At 41.1% G+C, this 25,592-nt stretch overlaps 1 protein-coding gene across 4 annotated transcripts in view; it reads left to right on the forward strand.

The window, feature by feature from the left end:
• Positions 1-25,592, forward strand: part of ADAM23 (ADAM metallopeptidase domain 23) — a 190,905-nt gene that overhangs the window by 92,066 nt on the left and 73,247 nt on the right. For all 4 annotated transcript variants that reach the window (XM_021076147.1, XM_021076146.1, XM_021076148.1 and 1 more), the window contains exons 4-5: positions 12,691-12,754; positions 24,057-24,139. In XM_021076147.1, coding sequence (XP_020931806.1) covers positions 12,691-12,754; positions 24,057-24,139 — 147 coding nt within the window. The remainder of the gene's footprint in view (positions 1-12,690; positions 12,755-24,056; positions 24,140-25,592) is intronic.

A 25,592-nucleotide genomic window follows, 5' to 3' on the forward strand; every position in this document is an offset into this window, starting at 1 on the left:
TAGACCATAATAGATTAAATTACTCAGCTGTAATCACTGTTTTATATATGTCTTTCAAAGCAATATCAAATGTCATCAGATTTTGCTTATCATAATCTACTTACACAGAATAAGTTCTTGTTTTTTTTTATTATCTTTCATTTTCAGGATCTTTATGATGAAGGATGATAGTTAACTTTAAACTTTTGACTTATTTTTAGCTGTCATCCAGTAACAGTTTTGTAATTGTGTTGTCTGATTTTCAGAACACTCCTTAAATAGGTTGGTATTAATACAGTGTTTCTGGGTACAAGTTTTTCATTACTAATCTAGTCGGTAGAAAGAGTTTATCACTTTACTTCTTGGGAAATGAGGTGTTCCTTCTTTGGTTGAGATACATAGAAATATGTAACACTAGAAAAGAATTATCAAGCAACGCTTTGCAGTATATAGGGAACATGAATGGAACCATTCTTTTAACACCCTTCTGGAAAAGTTGTCCTGAAGTCATTCCAGTATAGTGACAGCGGATTATTTGACAAAGCAGGTACAAATGGATGACATGTGTTTATGTGTTTGCTAACAATCAAGTCCCAGCATTCAGATATATCTATCTCTATCTCTATCTCAATAGATAGATAGATAGATAGATGGATGGATACTTTTAGGGTAGGAGATGGTGGCAATTATCCATTCACTATTTTAGACTTGGATATTTCCTTAGAGATCTGCGAATCCAACATTCTTGGGTTTCGTAAGGCAGAAAACTTGTTCCCTAATGACGGGGACATCTCCAAGATGTCAAGAGATAGTTAGAGGTTAGGAATTGGATCTCCTGATTCATGGTCACTTATTTGTTCATTCATTATTCTTTCATTAATTCAACCCACAACTAGCTCCTGGGTGTTTAGTTCAGGTAGTCTTCCTTTATTGAGGGTGTAACAGTGGGCAAAGTGAAAAAGACCCAGTTAGCACTCGAATGCACTCCACTGAATTGGAAAGTCCACACTAGTTGGAAGAAATCCCCTTTCCAAAGAAGCTACAAAAGAATGTTCCAATAAATTCTATAAATTTCAGAGGTCTGTTGTCTTTTAATTATGTTGAAATGGTATGCAATTTGGAAGAATGAAAAAAACTCTTTGGTTAGAGAAATTAGGAAAATCCTAACTTTTTTATTTAAACAGTGAAAGGCCTAGGGAATAATTTACTGATGCCATGAAATGTGCTCAGAAGGTGTGATAAGATTGAAGGCCACTTTTCTAAGTAGTAATTTAAAAAATAGTGCCACTTTGTATGAGAGTAATTTTGTATATTTCTTGGAGAAACCATGAAAAAGTTCTCCTTTTCCTTCTTGCTCCTCCTCTTCTTCTTGCTGTGTGGTGTTCTTATCTGCTGCGTTGGTTTGATATGACCGCAGAACTCAGTTTAATTGCCACATTGTGAAAATTTCATAAACATATCCAATATATAGGAAGGATCACTGTTATTATCTCTAAATATTCCTGTGTTCTGTGTATGAAGGATCCCGTGATTGCACGGAGTGTTGTTTTCTGATTAGTACAGAGAAATCTAGGGTGACAATGTCATGCCTTTTCCTTTATAGGGCAGTGAAGGCTCTGCGGAGGCCTTGGGTCTCAGGTGAGACAGCAGATAATGTGCACCCTCAGATGGAGGCGCACAAGAGAAATGAAAAGTCGGGCTCCTCCTAAGTTGGGTGAAAAGAGAGGAAGAGAGCACGTAAAAAATTGTGATTCTCTATTAAAACAGCATAAAATCACAAGTTCACACCAGCATTTGCAGAAGAAATTTTAGAGAAAATGTCTATAATTCACAGTAAAAACAATTAAAGATATCTTGCCATTTGCAGCAACGTGGACAGACTTAGAGGGTATTATACTGAGTGAAATAAGTTAGACAAAGACAAATACTACATGGTATCACTTATATGTGGCATCTAAAAACTGCAACAAACTAATGAATACAACAAAAAAGAAGCAGACTCACTGAGGTTACTAGAGGGGAGGCGGAGGCAGGGCAGTATAGGGATTGGGGTGTAAGCTGTTTTCTGTAAGATGGACTCAAGTACGTACAACACAGGGAATAGAGCCAATATTTTATAATAAGTAAATGGGTAGTAACCTTTAAAATTTGTATAAAAATTTAAAAGATGTACCACCTGCATTAATACAACAGAAAAAATGGAAAATTTGAGTAAAAATGAAATAATCTCTAATTTTTGTTAATCAAAAGATAAAGAAATTATCTTTCATCTTTTTTTTTTTTTTTTTTTGCTTCTCATCCAGTCTTAAACCATTAATTGAATGAGTGAAGGAAAGTTAAAGCTACAGGTTTTCATATGTGGAAAGGCCTTTTCTTAATGTCTTTGCTGGTCTCATGCCGTTCTCTCCTGCTGCTAACATTAATTACTCTGCAGATGGCTCTAATTGACCCAGTAAAAGAAAATTATGTGTTCAGCCCTTCCCAGGCCCTAAAGACTTTGCAGCTTCTGAAGACACAGAATGCAGTGATTACTCCCAGCAAGTCCAAGTCTGAGTTCCTGGTCCCAGGATGCCCTTTCCTTTGGAAGTTCTGACCCCTCTGCTTAAACCTGTGTACTGTCTGGTCCCCGTCCTGCCTTGGAAATGCCATACCCCATGACTGATGCTTTGGCCACTGGACTTCAGCCGCTCCCTGAATATCTTCTCTGCCTGCACACCCTGGTCCTTGCCTGTGTGACCTGCTCTTTCCTGCCTGTATTTCCCTGTTCTTATTTTGTCATAAACCTACCTTGGCCCTGCTTTCTTACTGAAAAGTTCCTGATCATTATAGTTGAAATTTATTTTCCCTTTGGGACAGCTTGATGCCTTACTCTTTATGATATTAGAAAACTTGCTGTCCTGTCTTACTTTAGCTGTGAAATTATAACCGCCTTAAGGGTGGGGATTGCATCTTGTTTCTCTCTCTGTCCTCCTGCCAGCCTCCAGGTGTTTAGTGTTTGGGAGCTGAGTTGAGGGGACAGAGGCAGCTGGGGCTGGGGCTGCACCTAGTACAGTTGGTGGTGGTTGTCAATGCCTATGACTCCTTTCTTTTCCTGGGTCTGAAATTGGTAATTAATTAACTACTCAATTAATCCCCATCCTTAAGTGCTATGTTTCTCTTCCTTTAAAAAATATAGCTTGTATTGTGGTTTCTTAGGTTGAAAGATAATATATATTCATTATAAAAACTTTAGGAATTACAGGTAAGCCAGGGAAAGTTCTGTAGGAAGAAGTAGCCTCCTATTATATTCATGTGTTACATCTTTGCAGATTTTTTTCTATATGTGAATAGACACATATAAATATACTTTTAAAAGGTTGCCAGGAGTTCCTGTTGTAGCGCAGCGGAAATGAATCCAACTAGTATCCATGGGGATGTGCGTTTGATCCCTGGCCTCACTCAGTGGGTCAAGGATCTGGCATTGCTGTGAGCTGTGGTATAGGTCGCAGATGAGGCTTGGATCCCATGTTGCTGTGGCTGTGGCTGTGGCTGTGGCTGTGGTGTGGGCTGGCAGCTGCAGCTGCAATTGGATCCCTCACCCAGGAATTTCCATGTGCCGCATGTGTGGCCCTAAAAAGCAAGATAAATAAATAAATAAATAATAAAAACTTTTAGATTTAAGGTGAACATGCTTTCAGGGCTTTTGATGGCTCTTGATAAGTTGGCCTCTAGAAAGGCATATCATTCATGTTCCCAAAAGTAATGTGTCAGGTACCAGCCTTCCTACACTCTTGCCAGATCTAGCTCCAATTACTCATTTTTGTTTTCTAGACTGATGGGGGGAAATTGTCTCTTATGGCTATTTTAATTTACAGGTGTTTTATTACTAATGCAACTGTAGATTTGTATATGATTGATCACCATTGGTATTTCTGTTTTTTTTTTTCCCCTGTGAATTGCATTTTGTACATAATATTTTGTGAATCACCTGCCCATATCCTTTGCCCACTCTCTGTTGGGTTGTTTGTTTTTATTTGGTTTGGCTCCTATGTCAAAAAGCAGCAACTCTTTGTGTTTCATATACCTGCTTTTCCTTAGTTTGCCTTGAAATTTTATGGTACTTTTTATGTAACTCATGGAAATTTTAAAAAATCATGTCGTCTTTTATTTAAAAAGACTATATTAAAAATTATTTATGGGTTTAAGATCATGCATGAAATGGTCTCTCTAGGAGTTCCCATTGTGGCTCAGCGGAAGTGAATCTGACTAGTATCCATGAGGATGCAGGTTTGATCCCTGGCCTCGCTCGGTGGGTTAAGGATCTGGCGTTGTCATGAGTTGCGGTTGGAGGTCGCAGCCGTGGCTTGGATCTGGCGTTGCTGTGGCTGTGATGCCTACACATTAAAGTGCTGCAGCCTCCTCTGTGCTTTAGGAACTCATTAAAATCCTGTTGTGATCCTCCGATAAGCTTTACATCCCCACACCCTGCCTGTGCTAGGAGCGTTCTCCGCCTGCAGCTTTGTTCCTATGAAATAGGCCCACTTTCCCTCGCCCTTGCCTAGCATGCCCTCTTTGTTCAACTTAACACCAAGCCTCCATTCAACCTATAATTACTTTCACCCACTTAACATAGCATTTCTAACTCTTAAATCCCAGCCTCTCCATGTCTGCAATCTTTGAGCACAGCTTCCAACTTTTGTTGTATGGTTTGCACTCCAAGAAGTATGTATTTTCTAGAAAATAACTTTAGGTATAAAGATTAGTTTAGGTGGGAGGAGTCTAACTTTTTCATAAAACTTGAGAAGAGGTGGTGATTGCAAAATCATCTTCCTTTCGAAGTCTGTTGTTTTCAAAAAAGGAAAGCCATGGAAGGATGGAAGGATAAAGGTACAAGCTTCTGTTTGTATGAAGTTTAAATTCTGTCTCTTCGTATTACAACTGAGAGTAATTATTGAATGAATTAAAATATTTATGTGTACAAAAGGAAAGAAGTGAAGCTTCTAGTATAAAGAGGGAGCAGGCGTGGTGCTTCATGGTCCAATGCTGTTATCCTTGATGCCCCATGAAGTTGAGAATCTCTGTAGTGCTTAGCATTTACTGTCATTAAATGAATGGATGTGTTCCCATTCTGGGTCTTTGGACTTTTTAATCAATAGAAATTGAGAGGCCAGGTGAGAATTCTAGACAAGACTGCAGTGTGAGGGAGTGGAAACAAATAACAGGTACCCTTACTTGTTTTCCGAGGAGGGTGGGCTGGTTCCTTAAATGGGGTGAAGGTAGGAGTGAATCAAGGGGTGGCTTAGGTGGTCTGTGCCTCCCACCCACCACCGCCCCGGGTGGTGCTGTGTGCAGGGATCGTGCGCAGTACCCTGCTTTTGCTGCCAGCACCTCTGAAATGATAGTTGGTTTGTGGCCTTTTTGTATCTTACTGTTGGTAATTGTCCCAATTGCACATACGTGTGGTTGTTTTTCATCTCTTATGGTTTCTTTGTACTCTGTTGCCCAAATGCAAATGCAAGCACTCTAGTAAAGGGTCCCGGGTCCCTGCCTATCTCCAGTGTAAGACCTGGTTGGGGGTGGGGGCAGGGGATTTTGGGGGGGGGAATCTCTCAGGGGCCACATAGGATGATCTTCCCAGTACTGAGAAGTTGAATACCATCAAGCAGAAGATAATCAGATGAGTAAATTCACATTATAAAAATGGACATCCATGACTCTCCTTTCTCTTCTAGACATAATCTTTCACTGTTTGGTCCCATAAATGTTCACTGCTGTTCCAGTTTCAGTTTGAACACATATAACCTACATATTTTACCACTGAGAATGGAATTAGGATATTTGTGGTACTGTTTCCTTAAGAACAAAGACATCGTGTGGCAAAGAGTATGGCTGGTCAAGACTGGACAAGGCCAGCGTATTACACTGAATGTGGATGCACAGCTTCCTGGCTTCTGTATCTCACACTGCTGACTCCCTTCCCACATACCTACCTCCTGATATTATGTGTGCTGAGAGAGAGAACCTAAAGCTATCCAAAAAGGTGGCCATGTAGTACATAATTGCAGAACCCAAAAGCAGATGGAGAAGGAGACATCTCAGCTTTGGGGTGTTCCTCACCTTATAGACTAGTCTAACCTTTCCCGTAGAACTTGATGTGTGTACCTGAAATTTGACCTTTATATAGGGTAACTAGTATGTCTCCATTTCCCCAGGACAGTCTTTCCAAGTTTATGTCTGTTGTTCTGGTATAATTATTAATTTCACTCCCATAAATGCCCTGATTTGGATGATAAACTATTTGGCCACCCAGTTGTTAAGCCTTGGTGCTTGCTACTATTCTTCTAGTCTTTGCCCTGGCCCTGCTGGTGAAGAAATGCCCTGTTGGGGGAGTTCCCGTCATGGCGCAGTGGAAACGAATCCGACCAGGAACCATGAGGTTTCGGGTTCGATCCCTGGTCTTGCTCAGTGGGTTAAGGATTTGGTGTTGCTGTGAGCTGTGGTGTAGGTCGAAGACACTGCTTGGATCTGGCATTGCTATGGCTCTGGGGTACGCCAGCAGCAACAGCTCCGATTAGACCCCTAGCCTGGGCATCTCCATACGCTGCAGGTGCAGCCCTAAAAAAAAAGGACAAAACAAACAAACAAACAAAAACAAACCCTGTTGGCCTCTAAGACCTTTAGAAGAGCTTATTTTCAATTTCCTAATCAAAGATATAGACTGGGGGCTTATCACATTAATTTCAGTGAATGTAGATTTCAGAACTGCAGGGGACTTCTAGAGGCTGGTAGTTTGACAGTTTTTTTTTACAAGGAAGTAAATGATCTTCAATTCATGTAGAACCAATGGTTTCCTTAGGGTCCAATGTTCGCCTTCTGTAGTCGTCTTCCCAAGCCCTGTTATCGATGCCATCTCATTCTGAACCACTGATTTGCTTGATTAACCCACTGACAGCTTTTCATGACCAGGGTTCCCCAAAGAAAGCTTATAGTTCTTTCTTTAAAGTAATGGATTCAAGTTATTTTCCAAAAACAACAAACAAACAAACAAATCATTCAGTCTTCTCAGTTAATGACATTTCTAGGCACTAGAGATCTTGATAAGTAACTTTTCCAATTATTCAGATCCTTGGCTTTTCCATAATGAGCTTCCCTGAAGGACTGTTAAGATATAAACTTTTGGGAGTTTTAACCACCTAACTATTCATGCACCTTCTTTCATTGGACATATGAATCTCTCAAACTCAAGGACTCCAACAAATATTTATACAGGCAAAATTTCTCTCATTGTGTGAGTTGCCAATGCCTAGATCTTATGGTAGTTCTCTTTGTATATTTGATGATGATTCTGAAATCCTTTGAACATGGATTTCTAAAATATTTCTTGGTGATAGATGTGGAATTAGGGTCAGTAATTCAATAATAAAAGCTGCTTAGTAGCTTTGTCATCTAGGGCATGTGGCTTCCAGCACATGTGACTGCCAGGGTTCCAGGAAAAAGAGTTTGGATAATCATGCAGGGATTGTAATGGTAAAACCAGAGGAGTAGACATCACTTCCCCCGAGATCTCATGAGCCAAAATTCAATCTGTGGGCCCCAACCTCACTGCGGGAAAAGCTGTGCAATGCAGTCTTCCTGTGCCAGGAAGGGGACGATGAAATGAGATTTGGTGGACACTCAGCATTATTTCTGCCACAGTCCCCTTCATTGATCTGATTCTTGGCTCCAAGATCAAACAAGATAGATCAGGTGCGTTTGGGGTGGTATGGCCATAGATTGATTCTTGGCTCCTTTGCCGTGTTTTAATAGCCTTGGCATTCTCTTGACCTTAGAGTTCAGCATCTTCAAGTTGCTTATACTTGTTCTTCATATACTGAGTAAAACCACATTGTCTGACTTTTAGAGTTCAAGTTCTTTTCACAACCTTTGTGGGGCAAACGCACCATGAAGGTGCTGAGCGAGTGGTTCTATAACAGTAATCAAAAAAGAATTTCCTGATTCCAGGTCTTCCACTCTCCTTCACCTCGCTTTGAACTTCCTTCCTACGTTTATCTCCTTGCTTCCAAAGGCCACCTCCCTTCCACCAGATAACCTGCAGGAGAAGCATTGTAGTGGCCAGGGTGTATAGCTTTTCGGTAACTTAAATGATTAGAAAAAGGATGTTTATTTCAGGACTTGGGATGTTCACACATCCCTTTTCATCATTTCCTCCAAGTTAACATACAGCTTAGAACCAAACACCCAAGTGGCCGGTCAGCAGAGTCAAATGACAATTTATACTTGGGATCGAAATTACTAAATAGATCAGTACTGATAGGTTAGAACATTCTGTTTCCAACAGGAAAGTCTACTAGGGAAACTGCAGAGAGCAGAGGTGGAGAAGAGGCCTTGGAGGCCTGTAGGCAGAGATTATCAGGCAACACATCTTCACGCAGACTACCTCCTCTTTCTCTGCAGGGTGGGCGGGGGACACACCAACACACAACTAACTCTTCAGTCCCTCCTTTCCAGTGTTATTCGGTCTCTTATTTCTAAATTACATTAAGTCTTAGATCATATTTCAGTTGGCATTCACTTTCAGAAGATGTCAAATAATATCTTAGGATGAGGTGACAAATCACATACATTTGTGCTGATAGCCTTCATTTCAGTTTCATCAGAGAGTTGCTTTCTTCGTCCCAGCTTCCCAGAACATGTTATGGGCCTTGCATAGAGTGGATGTTGGTAGGTATTTGCTCACTCAGCAAATTGTGTGTGTGTGTGTGTATTTAATAATGATACCAATGAACTTATTTAGTTTTTTCTGGTCCCACCTGCAGCATGGAGAAGGTCCTGGGTCAGGGATCAAACCTGAGCCACGGCAGTGACAACACAGAATCCTTAACCTCTAGGCCACCAGGGAATGCCACTCAACAAATGTTGATTAAGCGCCTGCTATGCACAAGGCATTATGCCAGGCACTGGGACACTGTGATAAGTCAAGGAAATAGTTTTAAGGGAGGGAATGCAGTGGTCAGACAGGAGGAAAGAATAGAACAAATGGGGATGGAGTGCTGTTTATAGGAGGTGGGAAGAGTGTACTGTTTCAGTGACAGGGAGCAGGTAGCTTTATGTCCATCTCACTGTCTGTCATTGGCTCTTAGAAAAGTAGCTGTTTTTCTTCTTTAAGCATCTCAGATGCAGGAGATGTTAGAAATAGGTATGTCCATGGTGGGGGGAAGGCCTTTGAAAAGGGAGGAATATGATAATTAAAGTAACCTTTGTCAGAGTGGGTGGTTAATGGTTAGAAAGTTATTATCTGGGTTTTGTAATTACCAGCGAAAGTAGTGGTCTAAAATAACCTTATTTTCAGCTGTTAAACATACTCCAGTGATGGTGTGGTTGAGAATTTTGCAAATAATGAATTACCTGTAGAGTGAGGTGATTAAAATGCAGTTAGTACAACCTCCCTGCCTCTTGGTGTTGCGGGAACATTCCTCAGAGAAACATTGCCATTAACAAACCTGTTCATGTAGATTCACTGTGCTTTTAGTTGACTTCATTAACTAGAACTGAGAGAACTGTCTGCTATCTCTCTCTCTCTTTATATATATATACCCAACTCTATAGAGCTAAGAATTGTCATTACTTTTACTATTTTTGATTTTTTTTTTTTTGTCTTTTCAGGGCCACACCCATGGCATTTGGAGGTTCCCAGGCTAGGGGTCAAATCGGAGCTGAAGCCGTTGGCCTACGCCACAGCCACAGCAACTTGGAATTGGAGCCACATCTGGGACCTACACCACAGTTCACGGCAATGCCTGATCCTTAACCTGCTGGACAAGGCCAGGGATCAAACCCACAACCTAATGGTTCCTAGTTGGATTTGTTAACCAGTGAGCCACGACGGGAACTCCTATTAAGATTTTTAAGAGGGAATGAGTAGATGTACCATAAGTTAGTTTCAAATGTAGAATTATTAATAGACACATATTTCATTGTTAATTTCAATAGAAAGACCTGTCCGAGATACAAGCATCTGCTTTATTTCAGTGTTGTAGCGGTTGTTCTTTGGCTCACTCAGGAAGCCACAGGCTGGATCAGGCACACACGTGTCTCCCTGTTATTCTGTTGACTGGCTCCCAGCCCCCTCCCGCCCTCCTCACAGGGTGTTTTCAGCACTGAATCAGGGAAAGCTCTCAAAATGATGCAAAATCTTTGAGTCCTCCCATCCTTCTGTTAATGCTGTAGTGTCAAGGTTTCCTAACCAGAAGACCACCGGTAGACAGAATTATAGAAAATGGAATATCAGAGCAGCAAGAGAGGACCTCCAGCATCGTCTGCTCCAACCTTCCTTTTGCAGAAGGGGCAATAGAGGCTTAAATGTAGGGCACACATCTGGTTCATCGTAGAACCTACCGTTGCCCTTCGGTTACCATAAGGATTAAGAGAGTTGCACTGTTTCAGTCCTTAGACCAGTGGCTGCACCGTAGTGAATGTGAGTTATGTCTTGTTATCATTATTTCTAGTAGCAGAGCCCGAACAGGAACTCGGATGCCCTAACAGTCCTGTGCTCCTTCGGAGGCACGTATTTCATCTTTTCCACATTGTTTAGGGAGAAATATGTTTGAAGAAGCAGGGTTAAAAATAGTGACAGCCTCCCCGCCTGTTACTGGCCATGTTCTCAGCGCTGAGTTCTCCTGCGGGTGCTCTCATGGAATCCTTCCACTGTCTGTGAGACTCTCACTCTTTGTTGTCTTCATGTGACCCGTGGAAAGGCTGAGCTGGGTAACTGGCCCACAGCACAGTGCTAATAAAGAGCCGGGCTAGGTTTTAAATGCTACTCTGACTTCAAAATCTCTATATTTTTTCCCAATTAAATGTATTTTATTTTGCTTTAATTTTTTTAGATTAAAGTATAGTTGATTTATAATGTGCTAATTTCTGCTGTACAGCAAAGTGCCTCAGTTGGACGTATATACATATATATGTGTGTGTGTGTGTGTGTGTGTATGTATCTGTCTGTCTGTCTGTATGCATATACATACATTCTTTTTAATACTCTTTTCCGTTATGGTCTATCCCAGGAGATTGGATATAGTTCCTGTAGGACCCCATTGCTTATCCATTCTAAACGTAATAGTTTGCATCTACCAACCTCAAACTCCCTGTCCATCCCTCTCCCTCCTTCCCCCCTTGGCAACCACGAGTCTGTTCTCTGTGTGAGTCGGCTTCTGTTCTGTAGATAGGTTTTCATTTGTGCCATATTTTAGATTCCACATATAAGTGATATCATATGGTATTTGTCTTTCTCTTTCTGACTTACTTCACTTAGTATGAGAATTTCTAGTTGCATCCACGTTGCTGTGAATGGTATTATTTTGTCTTTTCTTATGGCTGAGTAGTATTCCATTGTATATATGTACCATATCTTCTTAATCCATTTATCCATTGGTGGACATTTACATTGTTTCTGTGTCTTGGCTATTGTGATTAATGCTGCTATCAAAAACTATATTCTTAACTGTTATTTTATTCCAGGAGCTGGCAAAGTATGGCCCTCAGGCCACATCCAACGTTCCTATTTTTTTACAGTCCTCGAGCTAAGAATGTTTTTTCACATTTCCAAATGGTTGAAAAAAATTGAAGAAAACTATTTCCTGATTCATGAAAATTATGTGTAATTCGGATCTCAGTGTCGATAAATGAGGCTTTATTGAAACACTGCCGTATTGCCTGGGGCTCCTCACGTGATGCAATGTCAGGGTTAAGTAGTTGTTAACAGAGACCCTGTGGGCTGAAAAGCCTAAAATATTTTCTATCTGGCCTTTTACTCCTCCTCCATGATTGTTTTGAGATGCCCATTATTTAGACCATAATTGTGGGATTTTTATAGAGTCTGTTTTCTCCCATTACCTGCATTTTTGTTTGTTCTATATTAACATATCAATCAAATGATGACTATTTGTATAAAAGGAGTCCATCTTTAAATAACCTACATTTTATCTTTTGTGTTCTCTTTTTTAAAACTGAAGCATAAGTGACTTACAATATTGTGCTAATTTCTGCTGTATAGCAAAGTGATTCAGTTATACAAATATATACATCTTTTACTTATTTATTTATTTATTTTTGTCTTTTTTGCTATTTCTAGGGCCGCTCCCACGGCATATGGAGGTTCCCAGGCTAGGGGTCTAATCGGAGCTGTAGCCACCGGCCTACGCCAGAGCCACAGCAACGCAGGATCTGAGCCGCGTGTGCAACCTACACCACAGCTCACGGCAACGCTGGATCCTTAACCCACTGAGCAAGGGCAGGGACTGAACCCGCGACCTCATGGTTCCTAGTTGGATTCGTTAACCACTGAGCCACAATGGGAACTCCACAAATATATACATCTTTTAAAAATTCTCTTCTATTATGGTTTGTCACAGGATATTGACTATAGTTCCTATGCTATCCAGTAGGGCTTGTTGTTTTTCCATCTTATATGGAATAGTTTGCATCTGCTAACCCCTAACTCTCACTCCATTCCTCTCCCACCCACCTCCCTATATTTTATCATCTTGAGCACTCTGAGGAATGGTTTGTTGCTGGATAACACCTGAGACTCTTGATAATAACCTGGTTTGTCCTTATAGTGGACTAGAGCTATTTGCGGTTTACATGGCCGTCACATCCATTTATTGAGCTGGTTATTTTTAAACCTCTAAGTGTCTTAGATGTGGAAATCACTCTATTTTATTTCCTTTGTAGTGGTTTGCTGTCTTCTGATTATGTGGAGATTCACTACGAAAATGGGAAACCACAGTACTCTAAGGTATGGTCAATAGCGTATGGACATCCTGTAGTATGAATATACTTAATCGGAGAAGTGTTCATTGCGGGCTGCATTGTCAAGTTGTCTTTCACACTAAAATCATCTGGCCTCTTAGACAAGGCTACTATTTTAAAAATTAAACTAAATTTAGGAGAAAATGATCCCAACTTACAAATGTTTGAGATAACATTAGAGACTCAAGTCCATAATGAAATGTTTGCTGTTTTGGTTATACACACAGTGTCTAATGGGAGTGAATAGCATCAAGAGCTCTCCAGTTCTGTGGCAGCGCCTGAAAGTAGTGACAGCTGGGCACATGGCCAGAGAAACCGAATGATCAGATGGATGGGCTGTTAGAGCAACAGTTTAGTCCAGGAGACTTTGGTGCCCAAGTAGGGCAGAGGACAGGTGGTGAAAGGAAGATTTAGGGAACATTCTTCCTCTCAATCTTTACAACAGTTCTGTGAGGTGGGTATTATTATTCTGTTGTGCAAAGGAAGAAACTGAAGCTGAATGAGGACAAATAAACCTTCTTAAGGCCACCAAGCATTGTAACATAAATGCATTTGGGTGCTTGATTTCCTTCCTGTGGAGGTTAACAGTTTTCTTCATGGAGGATCAGTAAGGAAAAGTGGGTTTAGATTAAAATAAGAGAGAGAGAGATCACTTGTGTGCAAGGAACACAGTGACCTCCACCAGTCAGGTGAAAACCCCTGGAATGCCTGCATCCAGAGACTGCGACTGTAGGAAATCCACAGCGTGTCACTGAACCCTAAATAGTGTTCCCAGAGGCCACGGGTATGGGACACAAACAGGGAAATGAAACAAGGCAGGGAAATGTTACTGGATTTTTTTTTACTTGACTGCTAGTGAGCACTGGCACAAAAGTGGACCTTTTCTGGGTGGGCTTGCTGGGTCGTGCAGCATGGAGACCTCGGCTTACTGGTCTGATAAGCCTCTCAACAAATAGTTAGAGGTGGGCTGACCTGAGACTATTGCCTGAGGCTCATGGCATTTCTCAGGATTTACAGCTGTCCAGTTAACAGGGGGTACGTTTGTCATTTGATGTGTGTTCCAAACTTTTGAATATTAGGCCCCAGATTAAGAACTTCCATATATTATTCTTACTAGTCTGTCAGTTCTCGCCTTAGGCTGCATCTTGGGGGCTGTTGAATCTCTTTCAAAGTTAATGCTGTGGGAAATGAATAGAATTGCTAAATCAAGCACTGGAACAGTACTGCTTGGCATTTGTACAAACCAAAGCTTCTATCAGCTGTGCCAGGGTTGCGAGCGATGCGGATGCTGAATCATGAGTCTGGAGAAGAGAAGACTGCATGAGACCTTTACAGACTCAGCAAATGAGCCACCTTCCTGGGCCGCATAACTTGATCCAAATTTCTCACTAAGGAGGGCTTTTTTTTTTAGACGTGGAATAGCTAATTGGCCTCCAGAGGTGGTTTGAGGTCCCAAATGGAGGCCTTATCATAAATAAGACATGTCAAATCTTACCTCGGTTATAACTGAAATTTAAAACAAAGGATATTTTAACTCTGGCAAAAGAAGTGTTCATTGCAGTTTGTGTTTGTATTCATTGCCTTTTTTTCATTTTTTTGACCCGTTTTCTCCAAAGAGCTCATACACCCAAACTTACTTGCTTTCTATGTAATGAAAGAATAGTCTGGTTTTTATGTGTGTGCATCTATATATACATCCCCAAACCTGAGATGATACAGCGCACACTATCTTGTGGGAGGATTTTTTTTTAACCTAGCAATATTACAACATTATAGCACACATTAAAAAATATAAACTTTGATTTTTAAATTTTTTTATGATTTTTATTTTTTCCATTATAGTTGATTTACATAAGCTTTTACTTTTAAAAAATGTATATTATTTCCAATTCATTTGTTATCACTTTTTAAGCCCAGAGTGATAGAAATTTAGATTGTTTCTAATGCTTCGCTGTACAAATAACTTTAAGGAAAGACCTTCCAGATACATTTCTTTTTTAAAATTTTTTTATTATAGTTGATTTACAGTGTTCTGTCAATTTCCAGATCCACTTCTAAACAATTCTTTAATAATTACCTAAGGATTAATTTTGAGAATGGAACTTTCTGGGTTAAAGAGTTGGTATCTTTTCAAGGCTTTTGCCGTATCGACAGTTTTTCTTTCTGAAAGTTCCTAACAGTCTATGTTCCCACTACCATTACACACACACACACACACACACACACACACACACACACACACACACGTATTTTTTTTTTTAAGGGCCGCATGCATGGCATATGGAGGTTCCCAAACTAGGGGTCGAATTAGAGCTGCAGCTGCCGACCTACACCACAGCCACAGCAACGCAGAATCCAAGCCACGTCTGCAAATCCTATGGCAAAGCCGGATCCTTAATCCACTGACCAAAGGCAGGGATTGAACCTGCAGCCTCATGGATACTAGTCAGATTCGTTTCTGCTGCGCCACAATGGGAATTCCTACATATATATTTTTAAAAGTATGTTTTTAAACTTCGTGTTGGCTTCCATGTTAAGAACACCTTTGTACCCAGTACCAGAAACTAAAATTAATATGTAACAATAGCTAAATTATATAAACCTATGTTTATACATGTGCAAGTTTACTTCCAAAGAGTTCAAACTATTTAGACAAAAGTGTATGCACACAACACACACACACACTGTTACTCTCCCTGCTAAAGAGGAACAGAATCACCAACCTGCTTGGCTTTGAAGTTAAATTTAAGTGTAGACATTTAAAGTCTTCTGGGACTTATTTCTAACAAAATGATGAACCCCACTTTGAAGAAACTTGTATAGGTTTTTCCGTATCAAGACTCCCAAGCCCCAACCTAGTTCCCACTTCTAGCTAAGAAGAGGCGAATGTCCTAGGCTTTTACTTTCATTGGATGAAAGTGTGTTCCTTTCCTCGTCAAGGAAACATAGGAACTGGAGAGGCCCACAAATTAAGTAAGCAGCATAGAATAGGTTCCAGGTATTAGTAAATGTATATGGAAGAACTTTCATTCTGCACCGACGGAGCAATGGCTTTTGCTACGAATTACTAAGCACAGTGCTTTGCACACGATGTCTGACAAAACTACCTTGTTGATTTGTTGGTCAACTTTGTTGATGAATCTATGAAAAAAGTTAAGTTTTAGTATTTCAGTTCTAAAGGAGTTAGGTGTCGATATGATGATATGATAGTTATTTTCAAATTTAATATATTTCTATGAAATCTCTTTTTTTTTTTTTTTGGTTTGGTCTTTTTGCCTTTTCTAGGGCTGCTCCCGTGGCATATGGAGGTTCCCAGGCTAGGGGTCTAATCAGAGCTGTAGCCGCCCGCCTACACCACAGCCACAGCCATAGCCACGTGGGATCCGAGCCACGTATGTGACCTACACCACAGCTCACGGCAACCCCAGATCCTTAACCCGCTGAGCAAGGCCAGGGATCGAACCCGCAACCTCATGGTTCCTAGTCGGATTCGTTAACCACTGAGCCATGATGGGGAACTCCTCTATGAAATCTCTTTTAGGTGAACCATTAACTCGAAGTGCTTACTAACACTTTGGTTTCTCTTTTCCTTTTAAAAAGAACTGCCACCTGGCCAGCAGTGTACGACTGAATAGATAGATTCAGCGCTTCTGTTCCTACTTTCCTTTATTACCCTTTATCCTCATTGGGTGCAGAAATAGTGCTTTCCTGGCTCTATTTTCTCACGCTGGCTTTTTCTTGTTCCCCTGCTCAGTCCTGCCCAGGGAAGGAGGAGCCACTTAACTGATATGAAGGACTTGGATGTAGTCCCTTCCTCCCCTTTTTGGGTGACATCCACCTCTCTACAGGAAGGGCACATGTTCTCTAGTTTCTCGTGCTCTAAGCTGTACAGTGGCAGCCCCTGTGCATGTGCATGTGGGGGAGTTTGGGGAAGATGCTGGCTCTCCCTCATTGTCTGTGCCCTGGTGGGTAAGGCTCATGAACTTATTAGCAGCTTCCTTGGATTCCCAGCTAGAATCTTTTTTTTTTTTTTTTTTTTTTTTTTTTTGTCTTTTCTAGGGCTGCACCTGCAGCATATGGAGGTTCCCAGGCTAGGGGTCTAATCAGAGCTGTAGCTGCTGGCCTACACCACAACCACAGCAATGCGGGATGCGAGCCCACGGCAACACTGGATCCTTAACCCACTGAGCAAGGCCAGGGATTGAACCCGCAACCTCATGGTTCCTAGTCGGATTCGTTAACCACTGAGCCATGACGGGAACTCCCTAGCTGAGAATCTTAACGTATAGCAACATCAAAATTGAAGGTGATATTTCAATCTCTGTTTCAGTCCTGCGTCGCTCTTTCATTTGGTTATGTAAACTTGGATGGGTACCACTTCACACCCTCTAGGGTGGCTGTAATCAAAAAGATGGACAATAACAAGTGCTGACAAGGATCTGGAGAATTGGAGCCCTCAGACACTCTTGGCAGGAATGTGAAATGGTGGATCTGCTTTGGAAAATAGTTTGGCCGTTCCCCAAAAAGTTAGGCATAGCGTTATCTTGTGACCCAGCAGTTCTACACTGGTATATATCCCAGTGAATTGCAAACACAGGTCCAAGCAAAAACTTGAACATAGATGTTAATAAACAAAATATGGTTATCCACACAAAGGAATATTATTCAGCTGAAGAAGGGAATGAAGTACTGACTGATACATATCACAATACGGATGAATCTTATGAACATTACGCTAAATGGAAGAAGCCAGTTGAAAAGGACCACATACTGTACGAATCCATTTATTTGAAAGGTCCAGAATAAGAAAATTCATAGAGCCTGAAAGTAGATTAGTGGTTGCCAGGGGCTGGGGGAGGTGGGGTGGCAGGGAGGTATAGGAGGAAAGGGGAATGACTGCTAAAGGGCCCAGGGATTTCCTTTTGAGGTGTTGAAAATGTTCTGGAATTAGATAGTGGTGTTAGCTATACCGCTCTCTTTTAATATACTAAAACCCACTGAATTATACTCTATAGAAGAGTGTTTGGAAAAAAAAAAAAAACCCTCATATAGGTAATGGGAGTTTATTTACCCATTCTTTCAATAGACACGAATCCTCTGGTCCTTTAAGATTGGTCTTGTCCCTTAGGCTGCTGAATGAGCCAGTCTTATTCATTCATCAAACAGATACTGCTTTCGCTTACTCTGATCTAGTCACTGTTCTAGGACCTGGATGTGCACTAGTGAACCAAGCAGATGGAAATTCCTGCCCTTATTGGTTCTGTATTCGGTGCTCGCCTTTGTTCTTTTCTTTATCGTTTTAATCACATCGCCCTCCTAGAATGTTTTTTGTGCTTTCCTTATCAAATCATCACCATGGTTCACCTCGAGCTCCCTCCTACCATGAAAAGCTTCTTGGCAGGGACTGTCGTTAGAGGGAATGGGTTTCTGTGGGCTTGGCTCCTGGCAGGGAGGTTAAAAAAATTTCCCCAGGAAATCAAGAGAGCAGACAACACTGGCTTCTCATAAAGCTATTTTAAATTTGAGTAGTAAAATTTGTGTCAACTGTAAAAAATTTATCTAGCATTAACATACATATAGTACAGCCAAACTATTCTAATACTTGAACATTTTCCCCCTGGAGTTTAAGGAAGGTAAATAATTAAACTGATGTTGGAGTCTCAAGTTCTCCTATTCTTTGAAATTTTTTTTGTATCCTTATTCTGCAGTATTCAAATTCAGGTATATGTGTCCCATTATAGATTTTCAAAAATTTATTTCTCTTTTGCAGCCAGCCTAATGATGTATTAAATAGATTGATATATCCTGCTGGTTGATAAGTTTGAAGTACTTAAAGATGTCATACAGAGGGAGTTCCCGTCGTGGCTCAGGGGTTAACGAACCCGACTAGTATCCATGAGGACATGGGTTCGATCCCAGCCTTTGCTCAGGTGTTGCCGTGAGCTGTGGTGTAGGTTGCAGCCATGGCTTGGACCCTGCGTAGCCGTGGCTGTGGTGTAGGCCGGTAGCTACAGCTGCGATTCGAGCCCTGGCCTGGGAACCTCCACATGACGCAGATGTGGCCCTAAAAAGACAAAAAAATAAATAAATAAAAAATAAAAAAATAAAAAGATACGCATATGGAATAATGACTTGAATATAGTGTCAGAGTTTTAAATGACCATATTCAGAACCTGGAACATCATCATAGACACATTCGTGAGACGAGGCCTCCGCAGTTTCTTTTCAAATGTTTATCCAGACTTAACAGGGGTCGATTGAAAACATCAGTGCTTGGTCACCACGGGTGCCTAGGTTTGTGAGGGTTTTTTAAGCAATGAAGATAATAAGAAGTGGCTTATTGAATTTCACTGAAACTGATGAGATAAACAGACACAAAGGTGAGGCAATTTTAAGACAAATTATGTTGAAATGATAGGTTCTGTTTCCAATAGGTTCTATTTAAGGTGAGTAGAATCAAATCATTCCTGTCGTTCAATCAATGACACCGGACAACCGAACCTTTTTTTCCCTCCAGGTTGTCATCACAGCATTGTTACCCGAGTCACACCCGATTAGGAAGTGTGTTAAAAGATGCACATGGTTTCAGTGTTTCAGCACAGGAGGGGCCTGGTGGCTTCCAGTGGGGTTGCTCTTGGGATTTGACGTGAAGGTCGTGGGCTGAGAAAGTTGGGAGCACACTTACTAGGATTTTTAAGTTTCTCTGACTTAGCCAATAACCTCCATTTATCGGATGCTCCAGTTTTGGTACGTGTCAGTAACTGACAGTTTTGAATCTGAGGATGCTTATGCCCATGGGGACACACATAGACTTGTATCATGTGCCAAATGAACCCTTTTTGGTCCTCCTGGCTGCTGTTTCCCCATCACAGATCTGTGACCCATTCATGGGTGGTGATCTCAAAGTCTTTGGCCAGCGCTTGAACTGTCTGAGGCCTTCCTGATTGGAGAAAGAAGCACTAACTTAAGAGCCTGAAGATGTGGGATTCCATGTGGCTTGTTGCTGGCTTTGGCAGGGCCCTTTAGCACTTTGTGGCCTTCGCCCTATTTGTACTAGAGACACTAGGGACTGTGAGACAGTGAGGGTTCGAGACAGTGAGGGTTCAAGACAGCAAGGTCCTTAGGTGCAGGTGGCCCCAGAGCTGAGTACTCACTGTCGTCATTAATAAGCCCCTCTGAAAGAAGCCCCTCTGCACTGACGGCTCCTGTCATCCTGATATCCAAGAGGGAATGCCTCTTCTCGGCTGGGATTTATTTAATATGCAATACCTGAAGGTGTGACTTTGTCGTGGTATTAACAAAATGCGGCATAGATCTGGAGAGTTGCCAAATAGTATTTTTCTGGTAATGCTGTCCCAAGAACTTGATGTAAATTTAGCAATAAGAAACTCAGAATATCCTCACACTACTAACACGAAATTAGAACCTCCCCAATTGCTTATAGTGCTTCATGTAACTATACGGTTTTGATATTAAAGCTTTTTTATGATGATGAACATCAGGGATTAGATGTAACTGCAAATCTCAGGTAAAGTCTAGAAAATATGGGAATCTACTTTCAAATATGTGATGAACTAAAATAGTTCCTTTTGGAATCTACTTTCAAATATGTGATGAACTAAAATAGTTCCTTTTGGGTAATATTCTGCCTTAATTAAAACAAATACCAATGACCTTTATACTGAGAGAACATCAACCCTTAGTTTTCAATGCAAGTGAATGAAACTTAAATCTAAGAAAGGATTTGGAAATATTTTTAGGGAAAAAAAAAGAATATTTGTATGAAAATATGAAAAAATACAGCTTTTCATAGAAAGGTCAGGTAAATATGACAGTGTTTGCTATGCAGTTCTAACAATTGCCTGATTCAGGGTAGCCTTTTGATGTGAAACAAAGTGCTAAACAACCAGTTTGATGGAATTTATAGTTACCTATGGTTGTTTTTAGAGTCATGTGAAGAGTCTGAAATTTAATTGCAGAATATTGACCTGGATTCGCGAATTGCTGAAATGTGTGATACCATTTGTCCTATAAGTTCCAGAGTTGAATATGCAGATAAAACTTGATACATTATATAGAAATCACTATTTATATACAGAGTTGCTTTTGGATAACAGAAAAGCAACCCTTTACAAAATAATGAGATTATAATACCAAATTTAGACAACCAATATGGAAAATTTATTTTCCAGTTACAAAAAGGAAACAAATTGAATTGGTTGGGGAGTAGTCATTTAATGTGTGGGTGAACCTTGTTAGGCACTTAAATAGCCTCTGAGGCTATTCTAATACAGTTTAATAAGCAGCAACGAAGATGACTGAAAATCATCAGTAAACAGTCAAGGTCAGTATTCTATTTAAGAAAACAAATAGGAAGCTTCTGGTTAGACAGTGTGGATTCATTGCTTTTATTTATTTCTATTTCCTTATAGTAACCGTCTCCAATAATAGCCAAGGACTTAAAAAGAGGGTATAGGAGTTCCCGTCGTGGCACAGTGGTTAACGAATACGACTAGGAACCATGAGGTTGCGGGTTCGATCCCTGCCCTTGCTCAGTGGGTTAAGGATCCGGCGTTGCCGTGAGCTGTGGTGTAGGTTGCAGACACGGCTCGGATCCCGCATTGCTGTGTCTCTGGCGTAGGCCAGTGGCTACAGCTCCGATTCGACCCCTAGTCTGGGAACCTCCATATGCCATGGGAGCGGCCCAAGAAATAGCAAAAAGACAAAAAAAAAAAAAAAAAAAAAGAGGATATAAATCCTTGAGGATAAAGACAAGAGAAGACAACTGATTAGAGGTGTCCATCAAATTGTAGGAGATAGAAGGCAGATGAGTGAAGGGTACTAGTCTTAGGTTTGAGTTTTTCTTGCTCTGCTAAGTTCCACTGGGGCAAAACCAAGCAGAACCAAAAGCCAACTTATGTCAACTTCACCCAGAAAGGTCCAGGGATTTAAGGTGCCAGAAAAAAAGAAAGTTGGTTGAAAGTCTACATGAGGAAGCTCTTTAAATCCCTGATCTACTGCCTATCTCATAGAGCCAGGCAGCCATCCCTTCCCTACTCTGATAGAAGAACTCAGTTTGTAGAAAAAAATGGGATGGAGGAAGGAGGGAGTTATTGGAGAAATAATAAAAATTTCCCAGAAATGAAGGGTATGCATTTTTTTGATTCAAAGGTGCCACAGAGTGCCCAGCACAACCAATAAACTGAGATCCCCACCAAGACACATCATGAGATTTCGTGAAAATAAGCATGAATAGAATTTCCTACAGTCTTCTTCAAAGGGAAAAGTAGATTGCAGAGAAAAGATCTAATGTTAGAATAATTTCCAGTTTTCAACAGCAGCATTAGAAGCTTTAAGACTGTGTACAATGCCTTTGAAATACCAAAAGAAAATAATTTCTGGTCTAGAATTCTCTACCCACCCACATGATCAATCTAATGTGAAGACAGACAAAGAAATGTTCATGCATGCAATTCTCAGCAAATATGTATTCCATGGGGAGTTCCTGTTGTAGCACAGTGGAAATGAACCCAGCTACTATCCATGAGGATGTGGGTTTGATCCCTGGCCTCACTCAGTGGGTTGGGGATCTGGCATTGCTCTGAGCTGTGTTGTAGGTCACAGGTGTGGCTTGGATCCCACATAGATGTGGCTGTGGTGTATCTGCAGCTTCAATTCAGCCCCTAGCCTGGGAACTTCCATATGCCGTGGGTGCGGCCCTAAAAAGAGAAAAAAAAATTTATATTCCATGAACACTTTTTAAAGAAATTATTAGAGGATGGATACCTCCAGAAAAGGGGGGAATAGACTATGAATGCAGAAGACGTGGAATCTAGGATTCAGTACAGAAAGAAGACAAAGGAGTTCCCAAGATGATGCTACAGACAAGTCCTGTAAGGCAGCTGTGTGTCAGGTCCAGCAGGAGGGCAAAATGAGAGGAGTTTCTTCAGGAGCAAAATAGATGTGATAAATTACCTGATGTGCTTGACCCTAGCAGAAGAGTTTTAGGTAATATTTTAGGTAATAGGGACTGTATAAGTGCTAAATACATGGAAAAGCAAAGAAGAAAACAAAGAAAAACTACTTGAAAAAAGTTAAAATGGAGCAAGAAATAAAGTAATCAAGAGTGGCACAGGTGTGAAAGTTCCATTGTGGCTCAGCAGTAATGAATCTGACTAGTATGCATGAGGACGCGAGTTGGATCCCTGGCCTCGATCAATGGGAAAAGGATCCAGCATTGCTGTGAGCTGTGGTGTAGATCACAGATGCATCTTGGATCTACGGTTGCTGTGGCTCTGGTATAGGCTGGCAGCCGCAACTCCAATTTGACCCCTAGCCTGGGAACTTCCATATGCTGCGGATGCAGCCCTAAAAAGAAAAAAAGAAGAAGAAGAAAGAAAAAAAGAGAGTGGCAGAATTGTGAACAATATATGTGTAGTCATGATGCAAACACTAATTACTTGTGATCTGTGTTGCAATGTCTTGGGGGCCAGAGGGGTTTTCAAGATTCTATGTTAGAAAGGTCATTTATAAAGTGAAATAAATCAGGACAGAACAGTATAAATATTCCATTCAGAAATAGACAGGGAAACAACACAAGATGCAGTGAAAAGTGTTAAAAACGGTTGCTGTGGAGGTGGTAAGAGAAGGCAACAGGAAACTGCTGTGTTTTTTAAATGGGCCTTGCAGTTACTATTTGACTTTGAAAACTAAGTTCATAGTTACTTCTAAATAAAATTTTAACTGATTTCTAAAATCAGTTAGGAAAGCAAATCAGTAGCAAATCACCAACTTTTATGTCGTTTTCTGTCAAAATGATTATGAACAATGCCTTTGGGAGGGCTCTCCTCAGTTAAGCAGAAGACTATTCCCCAACAATATCTGGTAAGTGACCGCTCCCTTCAATGCTTAAGAAAGATACGTTGTTCCAGTTGCATTGATGTCGTGTTCCTGTTAAAGCCTTTTCTCCTTCATTACGTTAAAAAAATTGGGGGGGGGGTACCTGTGGCATCTGGAAATTCCCAGGCCAAGGACTGAACCCCCGCCACAGCAGCAACCCAGGCTGCTGCAGTGGCAGCATCGGGTTCTCCTTTTCTCCTCCGATACATTGACTATGCTTCTTATAGAAAAGTTGGAAAATTGCCTGGTGCTCTTTAAGATTTCCTGTCAACCAGGAGGAGTTTCTAGGATCATCTCTGCCTTTCTTTTTGCTTTATAGAAGCATCCTGAAGAGTGAGTTCTGATGGAGAAAGCATGATTTATCAATTAAATCCTCTCCTGTGTTGCAGGGTGGGGAGCACTGCTACTACCATGGACACATCAGAGGCGTCAAGGACTCCAGAGTGGCTCTGTCGACCTGCAACGGACTTCAGTATGTTTGACTCACTGGGCGAACGAGCTTGCTTTTGTCCATTCACCCTTTCCAACTTTTCTTTCATAGCAGTGTATTCTAGTGACTCTTCTGTACCAGGCCTGTGTTAGAGACTGGATGTAGACTGATGAACAAGAAGGGCAAAGTCCTCTTAACACTTAAGAGTTTGCAGGAGATTTAGAGATTAAATGAATGACTATACAGATTACTATTTATTTATTTTTTATTTATTTATTTTGTGTGTGTGTGTGTGTCTTTTTTTTTGCTATTTCTTGGGCCGCTCCCACGGCATATGGAGGTTCCCAGACTAGGGGTCGAATCAGAGTTGTAGCCTCTGGCCTATGCCAGAGACACAGCAACTCGGAATCCGAGCCGCGTCTGCAACCTACACCACAGCTCACGGCAACGCCAGATCCTTAACCCACTGAGCAAGGGCAGGGATCGAACCCGCAACCTCATGGTTCCTAGTCGGATTCGTTAACCACTGTGCCACGACAGGAACTCCCAGATTGCTATTTAATTGCCATTTTAGTAGGGACTGTAAAGGGGGAAGGACCGAACCTAGTCCAGAAAGGCTTTGCAGAGGTGTATCCCAGAGGACCTATCAGCCAGGTTAACCTAAGGATATGTGGGAGATGACCAAGCAAGGGTGGGGTTCCAGAGAGGAGCCCGTGCTTCTATTTCTGGGCAGGCTCTTAAAAAAAACCTCTGTAGGTTCCGGTTAGCCTGGAAAATCAAAGCACTTCATGTAAAGGGCCAGGTGTGGCCATGTGATGAAAAGGATCTTGAAAATCTTTTTTTTTTTTTTTTTTTTTTTTTTTGTCTCTTCTGGGGCTGCACTCGCAGCATATGGAGGTTCCCAGGCTAGGGGGTCTAATCGGAGCTGTAGCCACCAGCTTATGCCAGAGCCACAGCAATGCCAGATCCAAGCCAAGTCCGACCTCTACCACAGCTCATGGCAATGCTGGATCCTCAACCCACGGAGCAAGACCAGGTATCGAACACACAACGTCATGGTTCCTAGTTGGATTCTTTAACCACTGAGCCACAATGGGAAGTCCCCGATCTTGGAAATCTTATCTCCACACTTCCTGTGTCTCTCAAAAATTAAATGTGATTTACAACACAGAGTCATACTGCTTAATGGAAATTCACACTTTGCAATCATAAAGATACTTCAGTTTGCCTCTTTAGAGTCAGATGGTTTTAGATTATCTTATATATGAAGAACTGTCTATTTTTTAACAGATGATATTGGATTTGCATAACAAATTTGTACTGGTTGTACATGGTTCTGTAGTAGGAACTTGAGATACTGGCACAGCATGAATAGTCCTTTTCCAGCTTAATTTTCTTATCTGTCCATTTAGTTTCAAAAACAAATTATACCAGGTATAATATGTATGCTCTTGGTGTACATGTTTTACATTTTCTGTAGTCTATACTCTGCCTA

This window comes from Sus scrofa, chromosome 15 (assembly GCF_000003025.6).
Source record: "Sus scrofa isolate TJ Tabasco breed Duroc chromosome 15, Sscrofa11.1, whole genome shotgun sequence".
In the NCBI taxonomy this organism is placed as follows: domain Eukaryota; kingdom Metazoa; phylum Chordata; class Mammalia; order Artiodactyla; family Suidae; genus Sus; species Sus scrofa.